At 38.7% G+C, this 12,628-nt stretch overlaps 1 protein-coding gene across 3 annotated transcripts in view; it reads right to left on the bottom strand.

The window, feature by feature from the left end:
* Positions 1 to 571: 571 nt before the first annotated feature.
* Positions 572 to 12,628, bottom strand: part of LOC131536533 (gastrula zinc finger protein XlCGF8.2DB-like) — a 61,580-nt gene continuing 49,523 nt past the window's right edge. For 2 of the 3 annotated variants that reach the window (XM_058769532.1, XM_058769531.1), the window contains one exon: positions 572 to 4,397. In XM_058769532.1, coding sequence (XP_058625515.1) covers positions 3,391 to 4,397 — 1,007 coding nt within the window. In that variant the 3' untranslated portion in view covers positions 572 to 3,390. Of the gene's footprint in view, positions 4,398 to 10,796; positions 11,514 to 12,628 lie in introns of those variants that run through there. The other variant, XM_058769533.1, reaches the window with a different exon arrangement.

The raw sequence follows: 12,628 nt of genomic DNA, 5'->3' as shown, positions 1-12,628 counted from the left end.
AGTTCAAATTCTGAAGTTAACCCACTTCTTTGATAAAAAATGATGAGGTTGCCGTCACAAAGAGTTACATTTCAGGCTTTAGTATAGCAAAAGTGTGAGATTTTATGTAACTTTTATATTTGCAAAATACTGAATTAGTGTGAGGGACATCTGATTAACAGGAAAATGTTTATTTCATTACAAATACATTTTTTATAATCATATTCAGAGAGCTCCCATAGTGTCCATAACAGGGTTGAAGATTAATATTGCCCATATCTTAAAATAATGACCAATAATAATAGGGATTTGATGCCTGAGGTGGGAAAATGTTTTTCAGGAAGTTAAATATGTCATTAATGCTGGGGGGATAATATTTTTTTAGTAAAAACTCTAAAAATGTGTCCAAAATGACTCATATACATGAACACAAAGTGGTGTAATGGGCATGTGAGCATCAAAATATCCAGCTGCTACAGAGACATTGAAATTTTGGCCATAAGTTTGCTTCCCTATTACAATACGAATACTGGAAATGTTGGGAAGGTTTTTTTTATTATTTGAATAAAATGAAAACTAAAAGACTTTCAAATCACATGAGCCAATATTTTATTCACAATAGAACAGAGAACATAACAAATGTTTAAACGGAGAACTTTTATCCACTGAATGAGCTCATTTCAAATTTGATTCCTGCTACAGGTCTCAAAAAAAGTTGGCATGGGGGCAACAAAGAGCTGAAAAAGCAAGAATTGTGAAAAGATTCAGCTGGGAGAACATCTAGCAACTAATTAAGTTAATTGACATCAGGTCTGTAACATGATTAGCTATAAAAGGGATGTCATAAGCCCTATTCGGACGGGACTAGTTTTACAGGGGGTCGTTAGAGAAATTTGTGTTTCACAGACGTACTTGGTGATTTTAATCCCGTCTGAATCTGCCACGTCTGTGTTTTTCTCACACAACCTCTGTAATAATTCCAGAGCAAATTACCAACTGTTTTTCAGCAAACTTGGTGATCCTCTGAGAAAACTAATCCTGTCCGAATGCGATGTCTGTAATAGCTGGTGATTTTATTTTTTTTAACACAACGTGTTTCCTTGTGTGTTTTGGCCAACATGAATTAACGTTGATAATAAAATCAAGAGCCAGATCACGTAAACTGTTAAGACTGGCTATTGTAATATCAGCGTCAGGTAAAATTATTTGTGTTCATTTCTGCACTCAATTACATAATGTTTTAATTACATATGTACCTTTATGAAAATTAAACACAGGTTTACTACAAATAAATAACTAAAGTAAAAGTAAAGTAACCACACATTAACATGGTTTTGCTATACTAGCCATTTAGCTTCACCACAGTATTTGTGTGATTATACTAATGGTAATCAATCAGAATGACTATACGCAATGCACGCATACAGAGCGTGTGATCTCTGAAATGTCCAGATGTCCTAAACAGACCCTCCCACCTCTGTAATAAACACGGAGATGTTTGTCCCGTCCGAATTGATATATGAAAATCTCAGACGTCACAATCAAAACTCAAACATAGTTTAGAAAACTAGTCCCGTCTGAATAGGGCTATAGAGAGGCAGAGTCTCTCAGAAGAAAAGATGGGTAGATGCTCTCCAATCTGTGAAAGAGTGCGTAAAAAGATTGTGGAATACTTTAAAAACAATATTCCTCAACATCAAATTGCAATGGCTTTGCAAATCTTATCATCTACAGTGCATAATATCATCAAAAGATTCAGAGAAACTGGAGAAATCTCTGTGCGTAAAGCCCGTCTGTACACCAAGCCAATGGTCGGCCGACGGGCAGTTTTTGTTCGTCGGCCGACTAAGTTTTCTCAGTGTGTTCTGCACAGTCGGCTGAAGTTGGTCCTCTTTGGCTTTTTTTCGGCTGATTCGACATGTTGAATCGGCATCGGAGCTCGTCGGTCAGTCGGCCCATCAGTTAATTCTGATTGGCTGTTCAGCTGGCGAACCAGTGCGTGAGAAAATGGAACAGAACGGACATGCTACTTGGCCGTCGGGTGCCGAGCGTCGGCTTGGCGTGTCAGGACAACTTTGGACCCAGACGTTGCCGATGTGAACCGACCCCGCAGTCTGCTTTCGTAGTCACTAGTTTGTCGGTGTCGGCTTGGTGTGTACTGGGCTTTAGGGACAAGGCCGAAGACCTTTGTTGGATGCCCGTGGTCTTCGGGCCCTCAGACGACACTGCATCGGCATGATTCTCTCATTGACATTACTAAATGGGCCCAGGAATACTTCCAGAAACCACTGTCGGTAAACACAATCCACCGTGCCATCTGCAGATGCCAACTAAAGCTCTATCATGCAAAAAGGAAGCCATATGTGAACATGGTCTAGAAGCGCCGTCATGTCCTGTGGGCCAAGGCTCATTTAAAATGGACTGCATCTGTACACCACCTCTCATTGATGTAAAAGCATGTCCCACCGCCGCGCGATTTCCCCATTGATTCTGTGTTGCGGTCTGATCTGATCAGCTGAAAGTTCAGCAGATGGAGCGCGCTGTCAGGAATGGCATCATTCAGCCGGGTTTCTGTGAAACACAGAGCAGCAGATTTAGAAAAATGCTTATTTGTCCGGGAGAGCAGAAGAAGTTCATCCATTTTGTTGGGTAGAGAGTAGAGATTCGCTAGATGGATGCTAGGCAACAGACATTCTAAATCCTCGCTAACGAAGCTTCATGAGCGCGCCGCCTTGCTTCCGCCTTCTGCGCATCCTGTAGCGTCTGAACAGTGCTACTGCTCCGCCAACTACAATGTCCAGCAAAACGTCCGAATAATCAAAATCCGATAAAAGATTTTGTGGTGTGTTCTGCCCAATGTTCAGCAGTTGATCCCTGGTAAAACTGATCGTGTTTGAGAAACAAAAAAAACAGGAAAAAAACCAAGGGTCTCCAAACTCAGTACTGGACGGTTACTATCCTGCAGAGTTTAGTTCCAACCAGCTCCAAAGCACCTGGCTTAGTTTCTAGCATGCCTAGTTACACCTTGATGAGCTGTTCAGGTGTGTTTAATTGGTTTTGGAGCTAAACTCTGAAGGACAGTGGCCCTCCAGGACTGAGTTTTGAGAACCCTGCACTAGGCTATCAATGCTGACAGGAGTACCTGTTCACATTCCACACACATCAAAACGTGGAGACTCAGTTCATGTGTACCTGGTCAATTCATGTGTTTTCTCTGATTGCATAGCTATCCAATCATAAAAAAAGACCAGGGGTAAATGCCGTCAGAAAGAACTTAAACTTAAAAATGGCACTTCATGATATAAATGTTGCTGATCCCTGGTTTAGGCTGACACTTTTTCCACACTTCTTGGGTGAACTCAAGTGACAGGTTAAGGGATTTTTTTTTTTTTTTAACTCTTTCCACACTGATCACATGTGATCTCCAGTGTGAATTCTCACATGACACCTGAGGTTTATTGCTGTTGTGAAGCTCCTTCCACACTGTTGGCAGGTGAAAGGCTTCTCTCCAGTGTGAACGCTCATGTGGAGTTTTAAGTTTCTTTTCTCAGTGAAGCTCTTTCCACACTGAGTGCATGAATAAGGCTTCTCTCCAGTGTGACTTCTCATGTGGACTTTAAGATGTTGTTTTTGTGTGAAACTCTTCCCACACTGTTTGCAGGTGAAAGGCTTCTCTCCAGTGTGAACTGTCATGTGTTTTTTAAGGTTTCCTTTTTCAGTGAAACTCTTTCCACACTGTTGGCAGGTAAATATCTTCTCGCTGGAGTGAATTCTCATGTGGCCTTCAAGGTTTCCTTTTTCAGTGAAGCTCTTGCCACACTGTTTGCAGTTGAAAGGCCTCTCACCAGTGTGAATTCGTATGTGAACTTTAAGCCTTACGTTTTGTCTGAAACCTTTTCCACACTGTTGACATGTGTATGGCTTCTCTCCAGTGTGAATTCTCATGTGGATTTTAAGCCTTTCACTTTGTGTGAAACTCTTTCCACACTGTTGGCATGTGTATGGCTTCTCTCCAGTGTGAATTCTCATGTGGATTTTAAGCCTTTCACTTTGTGTGAAACTCTTTCCACACTGTTGGCATGTGTATGGCTTCTCTCCAGTGTGAATTCGTATGTGCTTTTTAAGGTTTCCTTTATGAGAAAAAATCTTTCCGCAATATTTGCAGGTGAAAGGTTTCTCTTCGGTGTGAATTCTCATGTGTCTTATAAGGGTTTCATTTTGAGTAAAACTTTTGCCACAGTGTTGGCAGGAGAAACCTCTAGTTCCTGTCTTCTGAGCTCTTTTTCGTGTGGAAGAGTTTTTAGTCTGCGAGCAGCTAAAATATTTTTCTTCCGTTATGAAATCAGGATTTTTCTCAACCAGGTACTTCTCTTCATTTTCATTCAGTTCTTGGCTCTCTTCTTTCAGCACCTTCAGGTCTAAGGTGAATAGAGACAAATACAAGTCAAAAATTTAGTTCACCCAAAAATGAAAATTACCCCATGATTTACTCACCCTCAAACCATCCTGGTGTATAGGACTTTCTTTTTTCAGACGAACACAATCAGAATTATTAAAAAAATAAATACCCTGCATTTTCCAAGCTTTATAATTGTAGCGAATGGGAGATGAGATTTTGAAGCTCAAAAATCATCCAGCGATCATAAAATGTACTTCACACAGCTCCAAGAGGTTAAACCCTCTAGGGTCTGAGGGTGTTTGGGGGCCCTGGAGAAGTTTTGACATGCCCTGATATTATTATTATTATTTTTTTTTTTTCTCAGTATCATAAAAACATATTAATGGCTAAAGACTGTATTCAGCACAAACTGGGCTACAATAATATGTGAGCAGCATGAATGTACATGTTTGTGTTTTTGAGAAAACAACATTTATGTGTGGTTAGTGAAAAACCAAAAAAATTAACAAAATGATGTGAAAATCCCCCTTTTTACTCGCTCACAGAAAACAATATATTGATTTAACAATTGTAAAACATGTTTTGTGATAGAATGCCCTCATCCAATGGCCATGAATATTTAGTGACTCACACCTGAGAGACAAAGGGCCTCCCATAATGCGTTGTGAGGCAAATTCTGAAGAGAGGTGACAGAGACCGAGCCGGCAGAGAACCAGGCGCTCTAGAGTGCGACCAATTTGGACCGAGTAATTCGAATACAAAAAAGCATCGAGGCAAATTATTTGCTTCGAAGAATCGTTTAGTCCATTTACTAGGGATGCACTGAATTTTCGGCCGTCGAAAATATATGCCGAGCCGCACCGCCCAGGTTTCACTCTCATCACTGCGCCGTGTGACGCTCCGTTCAATATTCCACTCTATCAATGTGCATTCTGCTCGTTTACCGCTCGTGCTCACCGGAAAAGCTAAGTCCGCTCAAATAACGTGCCGACAAGAAATTTCTATGTAGTATACTTGTTCCTGTTTGCAGTAGCGTTACTGTGCTGTGACATGCTGTAGTACAGCTGTACTGGGCAACCCTACTATGCTCTTCTCACATGCACTGATAATAATAGCTTTGCCAGGGTTTTTATATTTTTATAGATGTTTACTTGATATTTCTATACACAGGATAATCATTTCTATTAATTTCCCACTGATTTAAGCAATCTGATGAGCATTAACTCATATTACGCGATCATATCTCTATATGAATGAATGGCAGAGACACGCGTTTTCCTTTACCACACACAGAAGAAAACAAACATAACCCTCGGTATTTATTCAATACAGTGACTAAATTAACGAAAAATCAAGCATCAACAGGTGTTGGCATTTCCCAAGAACATAGCAGTAATGACTTTATGAACTACTTCACTTCCAAGATCGATACTATCAGAGATAAAATTGTATCCTTGCAGCCATCAGCTACAGTATCGCTTCAGATAGTGCACTATACATCCCCTGAGGAACAATTCCATTCATTCTCTACTGTGGGACAGGAAGAATTGTATAAACTTGTTAAATCATCTAAACCAACAACATGTATGTTAGACCCGATTCCATCTAAACTACTAAAAGAGCTGCTTCCAGAAGTCATAGATCCTCTTTTGGCTATTATTAATTCATCATTGTCATTAGGATATGTCCCCAAAACCTTCAAATTGGCTGTTATTAAGCCCCTCATTAAAAAAACACAACTTGACCCCAAAGATCTAGTTAACTACAGACCGATCTCAAATCTCCCTTTTCTGTCAAAGATACTAGAAAAGGTAGTATCCTCACAATTATATTTCTTCCTAGAGAAAAATGATATCTGTGAGGAATTCCAGTCAGGATTTAGATCGTATCATAGTACTGAGACTGCTCTCATTAGAGTTACAAATTCTTCTATCATCTGATCGTGGTTGTATCTCTTTATTAGTTCTACTGGATCTTAGTGCTGCGTTCGACACTATCGACCACAACATTCTTTTGAATAGACTAGAAAACTTTGTTGGCATTAGTGGAAGCGCCTTAGCATGGTTCAAATCGTACTTATCTGACCGCCATCAGTTCGTAGCAGTGAATGAAGAGGTATCATATCGATCACAAGTGCAGTATGGAGTACCTCAAGGCTCAGTGCTAGGGCCGCTACTTTTCACGCTTTACATGTTACCCTTGGGAGATATTATCGGTAGACATGGTGTTAGCTTTCACTGTTATGCTGATGATACTCAGCTCTATATTTCTTCGCGGCCCGGTGAAACACACCAAATTGAGAAACTAACGGAATGCATAGTCGATATAAAAAACTGGATGACGAGTAATTTTTTTCTGCTAAATTCTGAAAAAACAGTGTTAATTATCGGACCTAAAAACCCCACATGTAATAACTTAGAACATTATCTAACACTTGACGGCTGCTCTGTCAATTCTTCTTCATCAGTCAGGAACCTAGGTGTGCTGTTTGATAGCAATCTTTCATTTGAAAGCCATGTTTCTAGCATCTGTAAAACTGCGTTTTTTCATCTCAAGAGCATATCTAAATTGCGACCAAAGCTCTCAACGTCAAATGCAGAAATGTTAATTCATGCGTTTATGACCTCAAGGTTAGACTATTGTAATGCTTTATTGGGTGGTTGTTCTGCACGCTTGATCAACAAACTACAGTTAGTCCAAAATGCAGCAGCTAGAGTCCTTACTAGAACCAGGAAATATGACCATATTAGCCCGGTTCTGTCAACACTGCACTGGCTCCCTATCAAACATTGGATAGATTTTAAAATCTTGTTAATTACTTATAAAGCCCTGAATGGTTTAGCTCCTCAGTACTTGAGCGAGCTCTTATCACATTATAGTCCTCCACGTCCACTGCGTTCTCAAAACTCTGGCCGTTTGATAATACCTAGAATATCAAAATCGACTGCGGGCGGCAGATCCTTTTCCTACTTAGCACCCAAACTCTGGAACAATCTACCTAACACTGTTCGGGAGGCAGACACACTCTGTCAGTTTAAATCTAGATTAAAGACCCATCTCTTTAGCCTGGCTTACACATAACACACTAATACGCTTCTATTATTCAAATCCGTTAAAGGATTGTTAGGCTGCATTAATTAGATCAACCGGAACCGGGAACACTCCCCATAACACACAATGTACTAGTTACATCGTAAGTAGAATGGCATCTACGCTAATATTTGTCTGTTTCTTTCCTATGATCAGATGATGTCTACAGCCCTGATCGTCAGCGGAGACCAGGACACCCAGATGAGACCCAGAGACATATCCCCAGCGAAAACCTCGATTAAATACAATAAAACTAAAAAATATAACAAAATAACTAAAATATAATAAAATACCTAACTACATAATACTACTATTGTTAGAAATTGCAACAAAATTAAAATAGAAATATAAACTTTTGAACTGCGGGTTTCGTCTGGTCAGAGGAGAATTGGCCCCCGACTGAGCCTGGTTTCTCAAGGTTTTTTTCTCTATTCTGTCTCGGAGGGAGTTTTGGTTCCTTGCCGCTGTCGCCTCTGGCTTGCTCAGTTGGGGACACTTAATTTCTAGCGATTATCGCCGATTTGATTACACAGATACTATTTAAACTAAACTGAGCTAGACAATGACATCTCTGAATTCAATAATGAAATGCCTTTAACTGAAAATTGAGTGTTTAATCTTATCATTATACATTACTGAAACTCTATCCTCCAATTTGATACTGTTAAGTGCTTTGACACAATTTGTATTGTTAAAAGCGCTATATAAATAAAGGTGACTTGACTTGACTTGACACAGACTGAAGTGCGCGTGACGCTCGTGGTGATTTCAGCATCTGCCATCTCAATGAAGACATGAACAACATCTCCAGAACTGCTCTGAGAGTCACTTCATGAGCGTTTCACCGTTTCATTTGAGTAAAACTAGCGTCATATCATATTCACACAGAAATTTAAAGGTATTCATGGCAACCCGTCAAAATAAATGTCCGGTTTAATTTGAAGACATTGCAGCAGAAATATTACTATTGTTGAGCAGAATGTACATACTACTAAAATTATGAAAACTTTATTTTTTAAGGAATGATCACACAACATTTCGTCCATGTTTTAATTTTAATAGTAAATTCCCTTTGTTTGCCAAAAAGTTTAATTTTCAATCAATTAAAGAAATGAAATTAATGTTTTATGCCTTCATTTCATAACCAGTTACACAACACAGAATTTCTGAGGAAAAAGAAAACATTTCATAAGGCTATTTTAAGAATAAATAAAACATTAGGTGAGAGAAAATAAAAATTAACTTTATAATTGTAATTCTTTAATTATAGCTATAATTATTATAACACCTAAAATATGTTGCGTGTAAAAAGTGTTTGTTTCAGCCAGTTGAAGGGTGGGTACATTGTGTGCACATGATCAGGGTCGTACCACCTCTGCCGCATTTTGAGAAAGGAAAAACCCTGTTGGCAGGACTATATATTATTTGGATAATTAGTCAAAAACAACAACAACAAGAACTGTTATGTCTGATTCTGTTGCATAGAACTGAATACAAATTATACATTGATGTTTAATATTAATATATTTTCTGTCCAATTTTTTTTTTTTTAATAAAAGTGTGGTTATTTTATTGGTTTGTGTTTTTAAAATTCCTTGTCATTAAAATTGAGTTAAATGAAAAAGTCTTACAAAATTACTTTATATTATTTAATAAAATAAATAAATAATTATTACAAAGCATTTTCGGTTTTCGAACCAAGCACATCCAGAATTGTCGGTTTCGGCCCGATTTACTTTAACTACATACAGAGCACTGTGTTTGCGACCACATGCTCCTTTAAAGGATTACACACACACACACGCCAGTATGCAGAGAGAGACATTTAAGAGGGTTTATTCTCCAAATAACTTTAAATTCATGTTGCTGAAAAATGTGTTAATAAATGTTGTGTATGGACTCTTGTTTTTGTTCCACGTTAGCTTCTTGCCCACTAATTTTTGCCTCTTACAAAAGCCACAAAGCCTTCTAAGAAGACAGTAAAGGCTTATGTCAAGCCTGAGCTGTAGTTAGGCTGAAACATTTGCACATTGTTTTTTATTTTTATTTTTTTATTACTATTATTTTGATTTATGTCGAGTTTTAGGTTGTACTATGTTTACCTTTTTTAAAGTAATCTGAAATGGATTTTTATATATATTTGTATTTGCATTTTGAATGTAATATGGTAATTAAATGCATTAAATGGGTTTAGTTTTCACAGTTATTAATTTATGCAATTTCAGCAATAAAATTAAATTGTAAAAAAGGAAACAAATTACTTGTTCATTTAAAGAGACCTGTCTTATTTTTTCTTGTATATTTAGTATTGCTCTTTAGTAAAGAAAAAGTACTTCTCCGATTACTCGATTAATCGATGGAATTTTCAGTAGAATACTCGATTACTAAAATATTAGATAGCTACAGCCCTAATCTGTGCGATCAAAAATTATGGCGTATTTTTTGTTCTTTTCATGGTCAATAAGAAAATACGAGACAGACCACACTGGTGTGGGCTTCGAACCCAGGGGGTTAATAAAGGCCTTCTGAAGTGAATCAATGCATTTGTGTAAGACAAATATCCTTATTTAAAACTTTATAAAGCAAAACAACTAGCTTCTGGAGTCATACGTATACGCATTTGACTTGCGTTAACTTTCGTAATGTAGTGCACACTCCTATGATGTGCTGCGCAACTCATGTGCTTAGAATGCGTAGTTTTGCGTAGCACATCATAGGAGTGTGCACTATATCACAGAAGTTAACGCAAGTCAAATGTGAATGACCGTCAAAATCTCACCCCCTATTCCAGGGGTGCCCAATCCTGCTCCTGGCGATCCGACTTTACAGCAAATTTCAGCTCCGACTCTAATCAAACACACCTGAAGCAACTAATTAAGGTCTTCAGGATCGCTTGAAAATTAAAGTGAGGTGTGTTTGATTAGAGTTGGAGCTGAACTTTGCAGGACAGTCGATCGCCAGGAGCAGGATTGGGCACCCCTGCCCTATTCACTGCCATTATAAAGCTTGGAACAGCCAGGATATTTTTTAAAATAACTCTGATTGTGTTCGTCTGAAAGAAGAAAGTCATATACACCTTGGATAGTTTGAGGGCAGGGCCCGTGGCATAGCAAATGCTAGGGGCCGATCCCTAGGGGCACCAAAATGAGTGAAGTTTTAAAAAAAAATTTTTTATTTTTTTTATTACCAATATTACTTCAATACTCTAAATGTAAAATATTACAAAAAAAGCGATCGTCCCACAAAAAGAGCTATTTTATTGCTCTCCTCGGTTCGACGCACGATCAATCTTTCCCCGCGCAGAGGCACTTCCACATACGTCAGTTACCTGATTGTGATCAAAGACCGAAGCCGAAGCCCTCTGGTGCTCAGGGAAGAAAAAAATAAGAGAAGAAGAAGAAAAACAGTACGAAGACAGAGGTAATGTGATGTAATGAATGATGATGATCATATAAATAAACTAGCCCTTAAATGCATGAATGTTTCGCCAATCATGATTACATATTCTTGTCTTTAGAGACCCGCACCTATATCCTATATCCACCTATATCCAGCACGGGTGAATCTCTAACTGCTGCAATAGCCAAATAATAATTTAAAAAAATCTCTCGATATTTTAAGAACAAGTCCAGAAGAATAAAGCATATTTCGTTACCTTTTGAAACTTGGAAGGGTTCAATTTGAGCAGATGATATTACCATCGCTGTCATCGTCAGAGTGCACTTCCACAGTACATCCAGCATCTGACTCATATTCACGACCTCAACCATATTCTCAAAGCTATCGTTTTCAATGGCTTCAAAATCAATATTTTGATCACCGGCAGCTTATTCACCACATCCACCACCAAATGACAGTGGCATTTATATTTCACAGCATACAGTAATTGCTCTGCAGTAAAGCCAATCAAACCAGTTCAATTTTTGCTTTTGATATTCCTTTGTCTTATGTCTGCGGTAATTATGAGTGAAATATCATGTTGTCGTTGTGTATCAAACAGTGCCCCTCGAGGAAAAGACGCATTGCACTTAAGTCATGAGATATGTAAATAAAATAAAAAACAATCATTTTTATTATTTTTTTTAATTTAAAAAAAATTAATATATATATATATACAGTGAGGAAAATAAGTATTTGAACACCCTGCTATTTTGCAAGTTCTCCCACTTAGAAATCATGGAGGGGTCTGAAATTGTCATCGTAGGTGCATGTCCACTGTGAGAGACATAATCTAAATAAAAATCCAGAAATCACAATGTATGATTTTTAACTATTTATTTGTATGATACAGCTGCAAATAAGTATTTGAACACCTGTCTATCAGCTAGAATTCTGACCCTCAAAGACCTGTTAGTCTGCCTTTAAAATGTCCACCTCCACTCCATTTATTATCCTAAATTAGATGCACCTGTTTGAGGTCGTTAGCTGCATAAAGACACCTGTCCACCCCATACAATCAGTAAGAATCCAACTACTAACATGGCCAAGACCAAAGAGCTGTCCAAAGACACTAGAGACAAAATTGTACACCTCCACAAGGCTGGAAAGGGCTATGGGGAAATTGCCAAGCAGCTTGGTGAAAAAAGGTCCACTGTTGGAGCAATCATTAGAAAATGGAAGAAGCTAAACATGACTGTCAATCTCCCTCGGACTGGGGCTCCATGCAAGATCTCACCTCGTGGGGTCTCAATGATCCTAAGAAAGGTGAGAAATCAGCCCAGAACTACACGGGAGGAGCTGGTCAATGACCTGAAAAGAGCTGGGACCACCGTTTCCAAGGTTACTGTTGGTAATACACTAAGACGTCATGGTTTGAAATCATGCATGGCACGGAAGGTTCCCCTGCTTAAACCAGCACATGTCCAGGCCCGACTTAAGTTTGCCAGTGACCATTTGGATGATCCAGAGGAGTCATGGGAGAAAGTCATGTGCTCAGATGAGACCAAAATAGAACTTTTTGGTCATAATTCCACTAAACGTGTTTGGAGGAAGAAGAATGATGAGTACCATCCCAAGAACACCATCCCTACTGTGAAGCATGGGGGTGGTAGCATCATGCTTTGGGGGTGTTTTTCTGCACATGGGACAGGGCGACTGCACTGTATTAAGGAGAGGATGAGCGGGGCCATGGATTTTGGCGAACAACCTCCTTCCCTCAGT

This window comes from Onychostoma macrolepis, chromosome 03, assembly GCF_012432095.1.
Source record: "Onychostoma macrolepis isolate SWU-2019 chromosome 03, ASM1243209v1, whole genome shotgun sequence".
In the NCBI taxonomy this organism is placed as follows: domain Eukaryota; kingdom Metazoa; phylum Chordata; class Actinopteri; order Cypriniformes; family Cyprinidae; genus Onychostoma; species Onychostoma macrolepis.
Note: the sequence above shows the minus strand (reverse complement) of the source record. Positions and strands in the feature narration are given on the sequence as shown.